The sequence below is a fragment of the Phalaenopsis equestris genome, unplaced genomic scaffold (assembly GCF_001263595.1).
Source record: "Phalaenopsis equestris unplaced genomic scaffold, ASM126359v1 Scaffold001258, whole genome shotgun sequence".
In the NCBI taxonomy this organism is placed as follows: domain Eukaryota; kingdom Viridiplantae; phylum Streptophyta; class Magnoliopsida; order Asparagales; family Orchidaceae; genus Phalaenopsis; species Phalaenopsis equestris.
In genome coordinates this window covers 17,294-35,677 of record NW_018165697.1, presented here as the reverse complement: position 1 = coordinate 35,677, position 18,384 = coordinate 17,294, and the positions used below count along the sequence as shown (strand labels likewise).

The 18,384-nt window shown below is 39.9% G+C and overlaps 1 protein-coding gene across 1 annotated transcript in view; it reads left to right on the top strand.

The window, feature by feature from the left end:
• The window catches only part of LOC110033698 (heparan-alpha-glucosaminide N-acetyltransferase-like), a gene marked incomplete at its 5' end in the record, with an annotated part of 12,883 nt that extends 3,832 nt beyond the window's left edge, over positions 1 to 9,051 (top strand). Inside the window, 3 exons of the mRNA XM_020737750.1 lie at positions 6,612 to 6,693; positions 6,827 to 6,903; positions 8,785 to 9,051. Coding sequence (XP_020593409.1) covers positions 6,612 to 6,693; positions 6,827 to 6,903; positions 8,785 to 9,051 — 426 coding nt within the window. The remainder of the gene's footprint in view (positions 1 to 6,611; positions 6,694 to 6,826; positions 6,904 to 8,784) is intronic.
• Positions 9,052 to 18,384: the final 9,333 nt, after the last annotated feature.

The window sequence follows — 18,384 nt, the reverse complement described above, 5'->3', positions numbered from 1 at the left end:
CCAAGTATCAGAAACCATAAGACTTGAAAACCTTGTATCCCTCATATCAAGCATTACATGGGACCAACAGTCATGCCAAAAGGAAATGCTTCCACTCCCCACCTCTCAGTATATGAAATCCTTATCCCAATCTCTAATATGAAACATTCTCTTCCACATAGTGGAATACCCCACCGCCAATTGATCAATGCCGGATGAGAGGAGTGACAATATTTCCCATGCATGAAAATGACCCACAAGGAATCACCTTTCTGAAAATTAAATCATTGTTTAAAAACATTAATATCAACAATATGGTGCAGAGATTTGAAACCCAAACCACCAACATAGAAGGGTTTGCAAATATTTTTCGAAAGCATCCATCTTCTACCTGAATGATTCCCCACCCATAAAAACTTATTGAAACATCTTTCGAGGCTCAAAAGAGTCATTTTCTTGATTTGAAAAACTTGAAGAGTATATAAAGGAAGAGAATATAAGATACTTCTGAGCAACGTAATTCTACCCCCGAAAGAAAGCAAATTATTTTTCCAATCCAAGATTTTCTTCCGCACCTTTTCCACCACCTCGTCAAACTGAATTTGCCTCATCCTTCCTTTAAGTAAAAAGACCCCAGATATTTAAGTGGAAGGGTAGAAATAGAGAATCCAGTAAAATTAGCAATCCAGCACGCATTAGAACGATTGACCGTATTTCCCATGTATAAGTTGCATCTATTAGCATTAAAAAGGAGACCAGAGACAGATTGGAAGTTTACCATTAAACTGTGAATATCCCTCACCGGCTTTTTGCTAGCATTAGAGAATAATATCATATCATCGGCATACGCTAAATGTGTTACCAACGTATTGGATTTATGAGTGTATTGCAAAGTGGTGTTTCTACTGAAAAAGTTATTTAAAAGGCAAAAAAATAATCAAATATTAAAATGAAAATAGTAGGGGATAAGGGGTCACCCTGCTTTATCCCACGCCCCACACTAAAGAAGCCCTGAGATTGACCATTGATGAGTATGCTATATTTATTACAACGGAGCCATGAGAGAATAATTTTGTAAAAATCCTAGGAAAAGCCCCTAGCTTTAAGCACCTTCAAGATAAACTCCCAACTAACAAAATCATAAGTCTTGCGAATATTCAATTTAGTGACCATATTTCCCCCTCTACTTTTTTTATCAATATCCAAGATGAGTTCCCGCGCAAGCATAATATTATCCGTGATCTCTCACCCTTGAATAAAGGCAGATTGATTCAAGGAAATTAATTTGTGGAGAAGTGGTTGAATACGCCTGACCAAAATTTTATTAATCATCATAGATATGACAGAAGTCAGATAAATAAGTTTAAAATGGTCCCAATAGCTTTTTTGAGTGTTTTTGGGAATAAGAACGATAGTAGCGGCAGAGAAATAATTTCCAGGGGTCTCCCCCTTAGAGAAACTCTGTATAGCTTCCACCGCCTTATCCTTAACAATACTCCAGCATTTAATATAGAAAATAAAGGTGAAACCATCAGGCCTAGGGGCCTTGTTGCAATTAATGTCCAGAAGGGTAGAATAAATTTCCTCATCCGAGGGAATACCACAGAGATCGAGATCCAGCATGTGATGGCGCACATCATCAAATAAGGAAGCATCAACAGAGCTCGATGTTTCATGAAACTCAAAAAATTTAGAGAAATAAAGAACAACGCTTTCCCCAATCTCCTCATCCCCAGTAATCCAGCTCCCCTCATCATTTTTAATCCTCACAATAGTGTTATTGGCTCATTTTTGTTTAATGCAAGCATGGAAGTACTTGGTGTTTCTATCACCTTGAGAGAAGTGAGTCTCTCCAACTTTTTGTTGCAACAATTCCTCCTCCCAAAGAGAGGCCTCCAAGAATTCTTTATTAGCTTCCTATAAGTCATGGATAATATCATCAGAAAATTCATCAAGAGCCTGTAGGAGACTGACCCTCTGCTAAGTCCTCTTAACTCTAGCATGAACATCACCAAAGACATCCCAGTTCCAAGACTTAGGGCAGAAACCACCTTTTTATGTAGCTTCCAAAGAGTGAACCATGCATTGTCCACCTCCTCACATCTCCAATTAGTAGCAATGACTCGCAAAAAGTCATCATGTCTAGCCCAGACGTTTAGACAATGAAAGTGATAGGTGGAAACCTTTTTGAAATAATCAAAGGACAAAAGAAGGGGGTTGTGATCAGACCCAAATCTGCAAAGATGCTAAACTTGCGAAAAATCATAAGAGGAAATCCACAACTGATTAGCAAAACACCTATCTAGGCGTTCAAAAAGCTTTCCCCTTTTCCAAGTGAACTTAGAACCAACAAAACCCAGATCAGAAATGTCAGCGAGATCCAAAGCTTTATTGAATTTATCAGTTAAAGTGGTGTCAATTTTCCGACCACCCAATTTTTCAGAATCATGCAACACCATATTGAAATCCCCTCCAACCATCCAATTCTGGTGGATTAAGGCACCCATATCAGATAGTTTGTGCCAAAGATCATATCTAGCAGCATTAGTAGTCTCAGCGTAAGCAAAAGTGAGACATCTAGAGAAAACATCCATAGAAAAGAAAGTGTGCATAAATTGTCTATTATCAATAACGACATTTACTATGATATGTTTTCGTCAAAACAACCAAATCTTGTTAGAGCAATTAGCAAATAAAGAAAATTTTTTGAATTTACCCAAAATACGATCATCCGGAGAGGAGACTAATGGTTCCAAAATAGCAAAGATACCGACCTTATGAATCCTTATCATTGACTTGAGTCAAATTAGGACATTAAACATAAGTAGACATATGCTCCTAGAAGATCTAGTTCGAGTCCATCCATTTTCTCCATCTGAAAACTAGTGATTCATATCCAACAAAGTGTTCCCACTATTATGTTTTTGCACGTTCTCTTGGCCTCTATACTTCCTCCAATGATACTTTTGAACATGTCGTTCATCCCTTAATATTTTAGAAATATCCTCCAAAGGAGTATCAGATAGGGCATCAGAATGATGAAAATATAGAGAATTATTATCAGTATTCAAAGCGTTAGGAAGAGAGGCCGAAGAAGGACGAGCCCCCTCAGAAATAGAAATGATAGGAGGATCCGGAACAGGTAACACCTGCTCAGTTCTCCCAGTCGGGGAAATAGCATTAGAGGTAAGAGAATATTGATTATTATCAGTATTCAAAGCATCAGGGAGAGAGGTTGATGATAGTCGAGCCCTCTCAGTATTCGAAATAGTAGGCGGGGGAGCAGGTATGACCTGCACGACACGCCCAACCTGCTGTCCCTCAGTCTGGACCGAAGGGATAACAATTGGGTGGGGGGTGACAGCCATAGCAATTGCCGGAGTAACCTCAACATTTTCCACAGGGAGCAAAGGGGCCTGATCAACGTGTAACTGTTTCATATTTCCCCCTTTCCTCAACTCAGGATGTAGTTTGAAACATTGGTCCTGACCGTGGCCAAACATTTGACAGTGAGTGCAATAAGAGAGGTGTTGTTCTAATAAAATCAGCTGTCAGTATCTATTGTGAGCTGATCCAATCCTAGTAAGGTAACATCTCGTTCGATTAAAACTCTAGCCATAGCTCGTCTCGATAGTCATTCTCGTGAGATTATAGGTAGGAGCATCTAATTTAAGGGGTCTCCTGAACATAGAAGCCAAGGAGAACAGAATTTCATGGTTGAAAAGATGAACTTTCAAACCTGGGAACCGAAGCCGGAACCGAAGGAACCGAAGCCAAACCGGGATAATTGGGGCCTCAGCTTTGGGATCAAAATTAGCAAACCATTTCAAGACTTTCATTCCACAATCCTCAAACCACACCATACGCCTAGCAAACAGACGCGTATAATCCTACTCATTGGACAACTGAAGTAAAATGTGTCTTCCATCCGAAGGTAAAGGTCCTATATTCCAATTTCCGGTAAGCTTCATCTGTTCGAAATATTTTCGAAGAACTCCATTTTAGGATACCCATACAGGAATTTTCCTATCAGATGTAGGCGACAGGAAGAAGCGAGTTCGCCGTTCTTGTCATCAGAGAGGAAGAGAGCCAGCTTACCCCCTTTTCGGCCATGACGTCGAACGAAAGAAGAATCAAAGCCGAGTGCAAGTGAGTCATAGAAGACAGAAGGGAAGTTTGGAACGCCATCTGCGGTCACGCTGGCATAGGAACGATACCGTTTACCCGCGTCACCAACGTCGTCGGCAGTCACGCCAGTGTAAGATCGAGCCATGCCGCCCGATTACTCACATCACCATCGAGTCACAAACCTTAGCAGAGTTGAAATCGCGACCATCGTAACTTATAGTATATATCTGTATGTGTGTGTGTGTGCACTTACTAGGGCTCGTTGGTAGAGTACTCTCTCTGAAGGTGATAAGTCCCCCTCAGGTCACTGGTTCGAATCCCCCCATGTGTAGAGTGTGGTACTCGAATATTTAACACACCTAGGGATGATCGGGACTCGTATAATAGACTTTGACCATTCCTTTATATATATATATATATATATATATAATTGATTAGTAGTATTTCGAGCCAAAACGAGCTGAACACAAACAAACGAATCTTTGTTAGTGTTCTATTCGTTTATATATAAAGCATAAAAAAGTGTTCGTGATCAGTTCGTTAACTGAAGGTCCTATCTTCCAATCTCCGGTAAGCTTCATTGATTCTTTTTAGAATACCCATACAGGAATTTTCCTACCAGATGTAGGCGGCAGGAAGAAGCGAGTTCGCCGTTCTTGTCATCAGAGAGGAAGAGAGCCAGCTTACCCCCTTTTCGGCCATGACTTCGAACGAAAGAAGAATCAAAGCCGAGTGCAAGTGAGTCAGAGAAGACAGAAGGGAAGTTTGGAACGCCATCTGCGGTCACGCTGGCATAGGAACGATACCGTTTACCCGCGTCACCAACGTCGTCGGCAGTCACGCCAGTGTAAGATCGAGCCATGCCGCCCGATTACTCACATCACCATCGAGTCACAAACCTTAGCAGAGTTGAAATCGCGACCATCGTAACTTATAGTATATATCTGTATGTGTGTGTGTGTGCACTTACTAGGGCTCGTTGGTAGAGTACTCTCTCTGAAGGTGATAAGTCCCCCTCAGGTCACTGGTTCGAATCCCCCCATGTGTAGAGTGTGGTACTCGAATATTTAACACACCTAGGGATGATCGGGACTCGTATAATAGACTTTGACCATTCCTTTATATATATATATATATATATATATAATTGATTAGTAGTATTTCGAGCCAAAACGAGCTGAACACAAACAAACGAATCTTTGTTAGTGTTCTATTCGTTTATATATAAAGCATAAAAAAGTGTTCGTGATCAGTTCGTTAACTTAACGAACGAGTCGAACACGAACTATTTGCGAACAACGAGCTGTTTTGACAACCCTAGGTGTATCAATATAAAGCGTATTGAATGAGTGTTGATGAAGATTATTGAATGAGTGTTGATGAAGAGTATTGAATGAGAGCATCAACATTGTAAGTTTTGGTTTAAGTTTACAAAGGTGCTTAAGAATGGTTGACCATTATAGCAATGTCAAAGCAAGTGGCGGACTCATTAAAGAGGGTAATGTTTGAGATGAAGATGATGATTTCACAAAGGGAATACTCAATAGCATATAAACGAGTTTGAGTTAGAAGGAATTGTGAGAGCTGACCTGTGGAGATAAAGAAGTTTGAGGATTGCAATATATTGAAAAAAGTGCTAAAAAAGATCAGAAGAATTCTAGGCTATGGCTTTGACACAATATTAGATGGGAGAAAATTGAAACAAATAACATCTACACTCAATATCTTCACAGTCTATACAGCTTTCTACTTACATATAGTAAAGAGAAGAGAATAATGAAGAAGTACAATAAAGGAGAATATTTTTAACAATGAGGGAATATAATAATAATAATAAATATAACAAGAAAATATAGCAGATCTTAATATAAAAAGTTAACACGTGAAATATAACAAGAATATAGCAGATCTTAATATAAAAAGTTAACACGTGATATTTAGATATAGTAGTTGGTGATTTGATGAACAAAATTGGGACATCAATTATTTTATGTTATTTATTCTTTTTTAGAAAAGAAAAAAAACCCTCCCTTCAGACGTTTTTTTTTTCTTTTTTACATTTTTTAGTCTTTTTGGGGATATAAACCTAAGGTTCTATAATTGCTCACATATTATATTTTCATCTAAACCAAGAATAAATCCCAATATTTATGAATTTGGTCACTAGTTACTACCATTTTGGATGTAGATAATAGCATTATGGATCTAATTAGTCACACTCCTAATGTGGTTATTAATTTGCTGAAAATTAATCAGCGGCGACATTCAGGCTTTGTGTAACCAAATTCATTATTTTAGTAATCATATTCAAATTAATATGAACGAGATTCATAATTTTGGCTATCATATTCATAAATATTAGGACAAGTATTAATTTGTGGTTAATCACAAGTTGTCAGGATGTTTCACCTCATTTTATGTTGGATTTGAGACTTTTGTAGATGCTGTGTTCACACATATTCTTTTGTTTGAGTTCTCATATTGGATATTGTAATTTTATGCAGAAAGCTACCAACAAATTTGCTGCTACAAGAAAAATTATTATGAGAACAATCAAGCTTTTTTGGTTGGGTGTGTTGCTCCAAGGTTTACTCTATTTTTTCTAGTCTATTGGCCCCATTATTTTTTCCTGTAAAGTAAAGACATGTCTTTGGTTCACCTGAACATTTCATTTCTTTCACTGAAGTACTGGGATGACTGATGCAAAATATGGTTTAAGGTGGATACTTTCATGGCCGTAATCACTTGACATATGGCGTTGACATCGATCATATACGATGGCTAGGAGTATTACAGGTAATGTGGCATAGCTTTGTCTCGTATATGGATTTTTGGTTTTTATGTTTTCTATTTGGGCCATTTATATACTTACAACACAATTCTTTTGTATTTGCATATGTAACGCCTAAACATTCATATGTATATGCATACGAGTCAAAGCTTTAACATCACGTAAGAAATACTACTATCACTATCTTTTTAAATGTTAAATACATCTTTTCATGCACAGTTTTATGACACCAAGATTTTATAAGTCTAAATATCAAACTTTGGGTGTTAGATATATAAATACATAGGAATCGTGTGTTACTAATGTAAAATAGGAAACCGGGACTTGTGTATTGTTATTGTGAACTTCGATTTATCTTTTGTCTTTGTATTACATGGTGTTTTGCTTTTTTTGTTGGAACATTTTATGGTCGTTTGAGTAGGATTTCTGTGCATTTATGGTGTTTTTCTAATTATTTGATATACTTTTGGATGTACTGTATATGCTTATCTTTTGAGCTTCTGCTATCATTGACTAGCAGTTGCTGAAAATGTTCGATAGAACCATTTTATTGCTGAAGGAGAGGAGTTGTTTTGCAACATTTTATTGTTCATTGAATCAACTTCATGAATAACTTAACAAGAGTAAAAGATGATTCAGGATGGGGGGACTGATCCTCCACCTCAGATACTTTGGAATAGAGAAATATGCACATGTTTGATTTGCATTTCTTTTTATGCGCAGATGAACATGGTCATGGACCATTGTCATATTTGGTCTCTCTGATTCTTTGTTAGTATTAATAGTATCTTTTAGGTTTCAATATTTTCGTAAATGCTAGTATAATGTGTGGCTGTATTTTGTTTGATTGTGTTGTTTTTTGTGTAGACTGAGGTTCTAGATACAATGTTCAATATCTATTCTTTTTTTCTTTCTCTTTCATCTTTTTTAATGCCATTTAGTTTGTTAAAATTTTGTAAGTGGTCGAGTTGTATGTTGGATGATGATTGACATCTAGATTACTTCTATTTAATTTAATTATAATATCAAGATGTCTGTGAACTAACCATTGCCCTTATACCCATTATCTTATACTGCGTTTATTACTGGTGAAGGTTTATGTTGCTATAATGTAATGTCTTTTGAGCTTAAAAACACTGGGGTAACTTATCAAAACCTCATGGATATAATCTTTTCTAATCAAAAAGAAAAAAATTTTGAGGGGTATGTGGATGATGTGCTTCTTAAGAGTCAGTCGACTGAACATTACATTAATAATCTAGAAGAAACCTTCCAAACACTAAGAAAATTTAACATGGGGCTAAATCTACAAAAATGCACATTTAGAGCCTCAACTGACAAATTCCTTGGATACCTCATAACTTCCGAAGGTAGGAAGGCCAATCCGGAGAAAATACAAGCACTGTTGAACAACATGCCTTCTCCCAGGAATGTTAAGTCAACCTGCCAGATATTAGGGCTTTGCCGGTTCATTTCGAAGTCGAGCAATAAGTGCGCGACATTCTTTAAAATGTAAGGAAGGGCAAGAGATTTGAATAGTCGACCAAATGCGAGCGGGCGTTCCAGAGCCTAAAGTAATCACTATCCTCACCACCAACTCCAAAATCAATGGAAGAATTCTCTCTGTACGTAGGGGTTGGGTCCGAGGCTATCAACTTAGTCTTGGTCCAGGAGGAGTTAAGAAAGCAGTTCCAAGTCTACTATACCAGTCGAGACTTCAGAGGTGTCGAAGTCAGGTACCCCATCATGGAGAAACTAACATTTGTTTTAATTGTCTCTGTTCTCAGGCTCCCACCATATTTTCATACACATCCAATTAGGGTCATTATTGACCACCCCCTCAAATCTGTACTCACTTTGCCAAGCATTCCAGTCAATTTCTTAAGTTGGTTGTGGAGTTTAGTGAATATGATATTTACGTGCCTGGGACAATGATTAAAGCTCGAGCTATCAAGGACTTTCTGGCGGACTTCTCCGTAAAGGCGAATCACACTTACGTGTCTGGGACAATGATTAAAGCTCAAGCTATCAGGGACTTTCTGGCGGACTTCTCCGTAAAGGCGAATCAGGCGAAGGAACTGACACTGGCAACCAAACCTGGATCTTGCACATCGACGGAGCTTCGAGTCAGGCGGGAGCAGGAATTAGACTGACACTGAGCAGCCCAATCGGAAAGCACCTTTACTATTTAGTCGTCCTCAAGTTTGAAGTCTCCAACAACCAGATGGAGTACGAAGCATTGATAGTTGGCCTATGTCTAGCCAAATAAATGGGCACCCGATGTCTCCTGGTGAAATCAGATTCCTAACTAATGGTGAATCAAGTCAACGGAGAGTTCGAGGCCAGAGATGAGATTATGACCAAGTACTTAAGTTAGGCAAAGGCAGAGATATGGAAGTTTGTAGACTTCAGAATCCAATATGTCGATCGGGAGAAAAATCAACTGGCAGGCCTTCTATCCAAGAACATTTGCTTGGGGGAAGGGTTGTTTCAGAAGCCTCTCCACTGGCCTTTGAGGAACCTAGAGCCATGAAGGTGGAAGCTGAAAGCACAAAAAGATAGATAAATCCCTACATCCAATACTTAGAAAACAAAAAAATTCTTGAGAAAATCACTAACCCAATAAGATTCAAGTTCAAAGTTGTACAATATCTCATAATTGAAGGGAGACTCTTTTGAAGATTGACCACCTCACTCTTCTTAAGATGCATAAAGGAAAACAAGACGGAAGTAATTATGAGAGATGCACTCTAGTGAATTTGAGAGTCACTCTGGAGGGAAACCCTTGGCACACTAGATTCAGCGACAAAACTACTTCTGAACAATCCTCATGAATGATGCATAGGAGTTTTCAAAAGATTTGGGCAATACGAGAAGTTTGCTCCGTTGTAGCATCAATCGACCTATAACCAATTGTCAGTCCCTAGCCTTTCGACGTCTGGGGTCTTGACATTCTTGGGTCATTTCCTCCTTCCAAAGGTCAACGTAAATTTCTTTTACTCGTTGTGGATTACTTCTTAAAATGTATTAAGATGCTCACCTGAATTATGGTGGAGGTCGTCCGAACTTTATCTGGATGGACGTCATATGTTGGTATGCCTTACACATGGTATTTATCACTGACAATGGGACAATTCACTAACCAAGGGGTAAGGAATTTCTGCCAAAGTAAAGGAATCGACTTAACATTCACATGTGGGCATCATCTCTGGACCAACGAACAAGTGGAGGCTACCAACAAGATATTTCTAATTTTGTTAAGGAAAAAATTTGAAGGAGCAAAAGGGAATTGAGCAGACTTACTTCAGTCTGTCCTTTGGGCTATTCGATCAACACTGTCAACAACGACCACTCAAACTCCTTACATGCTCTCCTAGAAACGGAAGCAATTGCCGGTGGAGTTTAACCACCATAACTAGAGGGTCGTCGCAGCCTTCGCACTTGATGAAGAGAATCTCACTGACTAGGAGTCAAACGATGTAGGAACTCTCAACTTAAGGAAAATTTAACTAGCATAGGGCTTCAACAAAAATTAGAAAAAAAGGAGGACCGCTCGATATTACAATAGACACGTCTGAGAGAAGACATTTATGCCCGATGACTTGGTCCTGAGAAAGCCAACCCAGCATCCCGATGATGGGCAGTCGGTAAACTTGACTAAACTTGAACCGACCCATTCATTGTCGATTAAAGAGTCGTCCCAAGAGAATATAAGCTAAGGACCTACTTCAGGAAAGAAGTCCCCAACATGTGGAGCGGGGATGTTCTCAAGAAATTTTTCTTTAAATCAAATACTTTGTACCAACATGGAAGAAATAATAAAAGAATTTTTTGCTTCCAACACTTATAAATCTTTGTTTTAAGATAATCTTAACAAAAACAAACATTGGCTAACTAGGCGTCCATCACCCCAAATTTGAACGACACTCGGGGAACTCGAGAAGTTGATGCACCTTAGCATCGAAATGACACTCGGGGAACTAGAGTACTCTAAACTGCGACCAACAACAACGTAAAAACACAATTAAAAAATAAAGTAAAGCACATGACGGGGAACTAGAGTACTCTAAAATGCGACCAACAACAACGTTAAGACGTCCGATGAACAAGAAATGTAATTTTTTCGTCTTGCAAAACTCTCACCTCATAAGCCTGTGTCTCTAAGTTAGGATTGGACGAAATTCTAGAGGTGGTTCCCTGTCCAGTAACTACAAGTTTCGCGAATGGTTACGAGAAAATCACCCCGAAAAAGAGTATCGGCGGATACCCCTACGGGTAGTAGTGCCGCACCGCAGTTTTTTTCCTATTTGACAAAACTGTGTTTTTTCTTGCGTTCTCAAAAAGCTACAGCTGAAAGCTGTATTTTTCGACCAGACCTGGATATCTGTGGTAGTTGCTAGAAAGTTGCAGTCATGTATCCCGATGTCATTGCAGCTTTTTGAACAACAACTTTTTCAGCAGCTTCATAGCAGCATCTTCAAATAGATGCAACTGCCCCAAATAGACCCTCAAGTTAAGTAAGGCCCGAGCCGAGTCTTGACACTCTCTATAAACGTACTATGATGCATGTCATTGATTAGTTAAGAAAAATCTAAAAAGACTGCTAACGACTTCATGACGTCCGATTGACGTTCACACACTAAGGACCGACCCTCAACGCTCAAGCAACTGAAACATGTCCCTAAAACTCGAGTCGAACGAAGTGCTATAGATGGTTACTTGCCTAATAACGACAAGCTCCGTGAAGGGTCAACACTGTTCGAGGTAATGACACAATTGAGCAAATGGGACAGGCACAACGTAAGACTTGAGCTGGGTGGAAATTGCACCAAGATCGACCAAAATGACTAATCAACCAGTAGTATGATATACCATTAATTGAATGAAAGCAGGTAAAAACACAATTAAAAAATAAAGTAAAGCACATGTAAAAATCAATTGAAGGCCGTGTTTCATTCAAATAATAGTTCGGGTTACAAATTTATTTTTTTCTATACAAAACTTTGCCCGCTATATATAATGTTTCAATTACAGCTCAAACAATCAAAATTTCCCTATGTCTAGGTTTCCTTAGTCCGAGTGTTGGATGATCCTATGCCCGTCATGTTCTTGCCCTCAGACTCCTCTCTCTGAGCTTCTGTTGAGGGAGTGGAGAAGAGCTTTTTGATTCCAGCTAAGTGTGAGTACTTCGATTGACTATCCCGACCCTAACAAATTTGTCGATGGCCAACCTTGTACCCATCCTTAGATGTGAGACCTAAGTATCGGAAAACTCTTCAGGCGTCTTCATTGTGTCTGTCTAATCTATTAGTTCGACGTTCTCTTCTTGGGCAACATCCACCCACTTAGATGCAATCTCCAACTCGACCTCAGCATCATTCAGTCAGCCGATCTTCAGCCGCTTTCGCTCATACCTTCACTTTTGCCTCTACCTTCAAATCCCTTTCTCTTACTTCGGGGTAGAGGTGGGGGCATATGATATGTGACCGCGAGTCCCTACCACTGGTACCGGCCGACCATATGTTAGAGATCCCTTGGTTGAAGCTCGTTCGGGTACTTTTGGAAGCTCTCCGACCAAAGCACGTTGGCAATGGTCGAAGCATACTCCACCATCCTAGGAGCCTTTGGGAACCAATCCCTTAGTACATTTATCAGAGAGAAGTGGGAGTCCGGGCTAAGGAAGTCATTCGGTCGATCCTTGTGCATCAGACTCCAATAGCCCTTAGCCCCCTTTTACTTTTTTTCTCGAAGGTAACGGGAGAGAAGAATCAGAATCATCAGTCAAAGCTTTGCCCTTCCTCTAGTGCGCTTCTTCTTCTCAGGTGGTCGACCCATTCTCCTTGTTAGGCTTTAACCCGACCTCCTCTCATCCAGCCAAGCTTTCCTCCATGACCCTCTCTTCCAACCCTTCGTTTGACTCAGTTGATGACCCTGGAGAACGTCGACTTGCCTGAGGAGGAAGGCCTGAGGAAAAGGCCGAGTGACCTTCCTTGTCCATGGTCGTTTTGAAGACTCGACACCTGACTCAAGAACAACGAGAGTTCTCTAGTTTTCTTGGCGACTCTCCCTTGATGTCCCTACGTTCATCAAAGTGGGTTTTCATTCAATCTGACTCAAGTCTCTGGCGACAGTGTTTTGAATAACAACCATTGTTTCAAAAATAGAATGCATGAATTCCGAACCTGTGACAAAGTTCGAGTTTTTAGTCGTCCTCATCTTCTTCTTTTGCCTTTACCACATCCCATCTTTCTCTTCCTCGGCTCCTTCTATGAAAGCCAAGGGTTCTTCTCAGTCTGCCCCATTTCCTCCTTATCGACGTGGCCCATAGTTTTGTAGTCATAGTGCCAAATCGAACGGAATTCAACGACTGTTTCATCGTCATGGGGTCAGTTTACTGAATAACCGATAGTTGTTTCCTCATTAAGATCGACGCCAGTCCCATGATCCGCGTCGGGACTCCCTTCTTTTTCTTATATGACTCTCCGATCGGCCGTATTGCAATCCCCAGCCTTGACAAATCCCGCGAAGGAAACATAAATTTTAATCTTTCATCTTATTCTCATGATCAACCAAGCAAAATTTTCGTGTCAATCCGAAGACAACATAACAATCGAGCTCCACCCTGAAGGAGAACATGTAAGAGAATAACTTCTAGGACCAAGGGATCTCCATCCACCGACAGTAAATCACGAACGCCATAATAGCCTCAGTGGAGTTCGACTTTATCTGCACAGGGATTACTCCATAATACATCAAGATTGATTGAATCTCATGTTAGAAGGGTAGCCAAGTCCTCGTCGGAACTGGTTTCTATAGGAGATTAGATCATCACTTAAATTGTCGGTCGCCCGATCCTTCGGCTCCACAGTTCTGAGCATTATGTTCGCACTATACACACAAGTACCTTCGAGCAACTCAGCATCGAATGATGAAATGCAAGGCATTACTTTTGTCGGCACCGAATCGAAGAGCTGAGAGGAGTATTTGGAAGCCATGCGAACCAACCGAAGCAAACCAAACCAAGGGGAGAGACAAAAAATGACTGAAAGGAAGGGAAAAAATAATTTATAAAGCGTGAAAAATTTTGAACCCTTGACTTTTATATATAGGGCACTCAGGGAAGTCAAAACATCGTAGAGTCGTACCTCGATCTCTGAAAATTCACATCAAATGAGCACTTCAAGAAAATAAAATGATAGATAAGATTTAAAAAATTCTCAAAGTAAAAAATCTTTATTTATTCAAATGAAAATATTTTACATTGGGTTCTTCGGTCTTCTCGACTGATACGAGACCTCGACTAACTAGAAGCCCCCCAAACTTAAATCTTTCAATATTTTCCTCCTCTGTGCTAAACCAGAAAATTGGACTAGTCGGTCGGGCGTCTGTCTGTTCCACCCGGAGAGTTGCCATTCTGTATGGAGGGCCAACAACTTTGCAATGTATTCCTGATGAAGGGTCGCCAACTCTACGAATTTATAAAGCATTATGTTCCCCATTTTGTATGGAGGGCCAACAACTCTGCAATGTATTCCTGATGAAGGGTCGCCAACTCTACCGTGTGCTCTTGGAGAAGGGTCGCCAACTCTTCCTTTAAGTTCTTTATGGCCACCTCCCTCTGCAGGCAAGCCTCTCGGGCGGGGTCCGGGGCGGGCCAATGACACCGGCAATCCTCGCCGCCTGTCAGTCTCCCTGTTTATGTCCTCGTGAAGGGCAGCCAAGCGATCGGTCGCTTCTTCGTCGTGGGCTGGAGTTGATGGACCCTCGACTACCTCTTAAGTAGGATAATGGTCGTTGTCATCATCGATGAGTCGATGATCTGGATTGTCTCATATGCAGAGTAATTTAGTGTTAGAAGAAACAACGATGAATTTACTCAATTGAAGAGGATCAGGTTTTTTAATATCAAGGATTCGGTCTACCTCAGGCGATCAGAAGGATGAAAGGCTCTCACTAAGAGGTGGTTGAACTCCCGCCTGGTTGGTCCCACCGACCATTAGGATGGTAGCTAGCTACTTATAGGGCAAGATCTGGACCTCAACGAACAAATGGATAGGTTGTTGGGCGGATAGCTCACTGATCAGTGTTGGGGTGAGGATCGTAGCACCAGTAGTGTTCACGTCCGCCCTAATGCCTCCCTTTCGATGGAGCAAAATTGAGTTGGACAACTCAGTCTCTTCCTTCAGCTCCTCTAGCCTCTGCCTTTTACGGGCTACCTGCTTAACCTATTTTTTTCCTTCCGACCGGTTCCCTCCTTCTGGCTCTTCGAGCCGATTGGCCGACTTTCTCCTTCTGGCTTCTTTTTCTCCACATGCTGGGTCCCCTCCAGCTTCCTCTTCTCCTTGCCATTCTATGTCGGGTGGAAATTTTCGGCTAAAATTCCAAAAGCCGCCTCATTCACCGCATTCGTGGAAGCCTTCTTACCACTTGCCATAAGTATATCTTCTATTGATAACTGACTAAAAGACAGGAAATTGGGAAAAAGGTCACGGGGAAGTGCTATTCATGCCCCATGTATAAGGAGTGGGGCAACAAAACTAAGAAGTTTAACTATAAAAGCATGTGTTACACAATTAATGAATTCATTTTTTGCATTTAATTCTATTTTTTCTTATCGCAGCTATCACTTTCAAGAAGTAAGAATTGAGAAATTAAATAAGTATACCAAAAATGTGTCAACATGGAAATCCAACGGACTAGAAGACAAAAGGGCACAGTCCAACGGATCCCATTGACAAAAATCAAAGGACACTATATTGGGATAGTCAAAAGAAGAAGACATCAAGTGTCGTCTTCTTCGATCGGAACTCTGAGCCGACCGAACGAAGGGTCATTCGAACAAAAGATAGAAGGAGATTAATCTGGGAGGCATGTCGTTCACGACGAGCTCTCCCAGCCAATTCTAGAGCTTCTCATAAAATGGCTAAAGGCCTCTCATGGAACGTCTCTCTAACCCTCTAAGAAGATCCCTTGCCTAAGGTGTACTACCCTACAGATTACAGTGACACTCCTTTTGCCTTACTGCTCGGTTTATCCTAACGACAGATGCACCTCTTCCTGGGATTTTCCTGTGAAATTCGACCGTTCGATGTAGGCCGACCGACGATTTTCCAGTCGACTGGCGTTCTTTTAGTGGACCGATGGCCTTCCAGCCAACCGAACGTATTCCGATCGACCAAAGTTTCTCATCCGCCCAAGTGATAAAATCCTCGAGTCATAGGGTTATAAATACAAAACTACCCAAAATAACCCGTAACACCTTTATTAAAATATGGGCAAACAAGTAATTGTACACTTGTTACTCCCGAAATTGTTAAATAGGGGGTCATTTATACTGTAAAATACTATTGATTTGCTATACCTAAACATACACTCTGTACATGTTTCTGTCTTCTGGATTCAACAATATGTAAATACATATGAATCAAGTGGTATGAATGTAAATCTTCCTATTTTCATACATGGCATTGCTCCAATAAGAACTGTTAAGTTGACATCTTCTATCAATTTTAACTTCTAGGTGTCGGCGCTAAAAGGGGGTAAAGTTAAAAGTTTGTGGGTGGTTTATTCAAAAGTTGTCCGTAAGAAGCTGTCGGTCGCTGGAAGTGAATTCTCGTCGCCCGCTTCGGAAGAACGTTTTAATTTATATATATATATATATATATATATATATAATTTTAGAAAAATATGAAATAAATCGAGGCATACGCCTCACTTTTGGTTTATTTTTTCGTGTCTACCACACAATTTTCAAATATTTATTTTTTTTAAATAATCAAATATGGCATACTATCTCGAAATATATAAATATCAATTCACTATAGACTCAATTATTCAAATAAAAAAAACTATTCAATATTTGATGGGCTTACATTTTAAACCAACAAATATTTCCCTTATTTAACCCAAAAACTTTATATGGCTTAGATTAGTCTGAGTTACTAACTTCCCATAAGGACAAACCCCTATAGTTAATTAAATCTTAAATGACCGAAGTCACTTAAGAAAACTCTCGATAAAAATCAGGGAATACTATCTTCAAAGAGGTCAAAAGGATAAGACTACGACGAAATCGGACGAAGATGTGTGAAAGGAGAAAAAATCGAATCTGGAACATTGTTGAGGAATCCAAATGAAGAGAAACTAGGGAAGATCGTAGATCCGGAGGCGAACCCCGGTGACTTCCCAGTCTATCCTATGGTTTGGCTTCAGTTTCGCATAATGACAAGCCCCTATAGTTAATTAAATCTTAAATGACCGAAGTCACTTAATAAAACTCGCCGGTCACACAAATCGCCTAAAAGATATGAGGATTTACGTCGTATCGAACGACAACCTCGAAACCTAGAACGAGTTAGGGCTTAAATCGTACAGTTGAGCTAAAAAAATGCTTAAAGAAAAGGTGGAGGATTTATGTTGCGCTAAGGCGAACCCGGTGACTTCCCAGTCTATCCAATGGTTTGACTTCAGTTTCGAGAAGAAATTATTAAAGTATTTCATCTTGTCAATTTCTGTCAATTTTATTTAATTAGGGCTTATATTTGCGTGAGCCGGTCACACAAATCGCCTGGAAGATATGAGAGTTTACGTCGTATTGGACGACAACCTCGAAACCTAGAACGAGTTAGGGCTTAAATCGTACAGCAGAGCTATACAAATGCCTAAAGAAAAGGTGGAGGATTTATGTTGCGCTGGGCAAACAACCTCGAAATCCTATGGATTGTTATTTAATTCTAGGAAAAGGAATGGTTTAGCTGGGGAAGACATGTTCTGCTGTTGAAGATGGTCATGCTGCCCACCGCGCTAGCTCCAAGCTCCCTGACGTGATAAGTTTAAGTTTTCTAAGGTGTCCAGTTATGGTGTCAAATTAAACGACCATATGGATCTTGATGTTATAGGATATGACATATTTCTGCTCTATCTTCGGTGTGTCTTTATCATCAACATTGTACGCCCCAAAACGGCTACTTGCGACCTTGCTTGATGGTTTCACGTATAGCAAAAGGCTATACGTGGACACTTATGCATCGGACATAAGCTTCAAAAAGAACGAACCAAGAAATAAGGAAAGAGAAGAACAAAAATGGGGTGAGAGAGAGGAAGCACTGAAGCACTGATTCATCTAAAACACAAAAAATGAGAATAGATCAGTTCTCAAAAACTCATATCAAAAAGATCTTGAACAGTCGAAAAGATCTTGAAAAGTAGGGCCCAAGGTCTTTTCTTACAAACATAAAGGGTCACTTTGCGCTGATTTTTCAAACCTCAAAGACGTAAGATTGATCAAGTCCACCAAATGCTTTTCTAAAATGGGGTTTAAAATCTCCCAAACTTCAAAAGAAAATGACCTCGAGGAAGCTACCACTAATATTTCTAAACTCATGCCGAAATTAAAATTCTCCCAACTTTCAGATTAATAAATACTCTCGTGTATCGAATAAGCATAAAATTTTCCCACAGAATCTAAATAAATGCTCAGGGTCGGG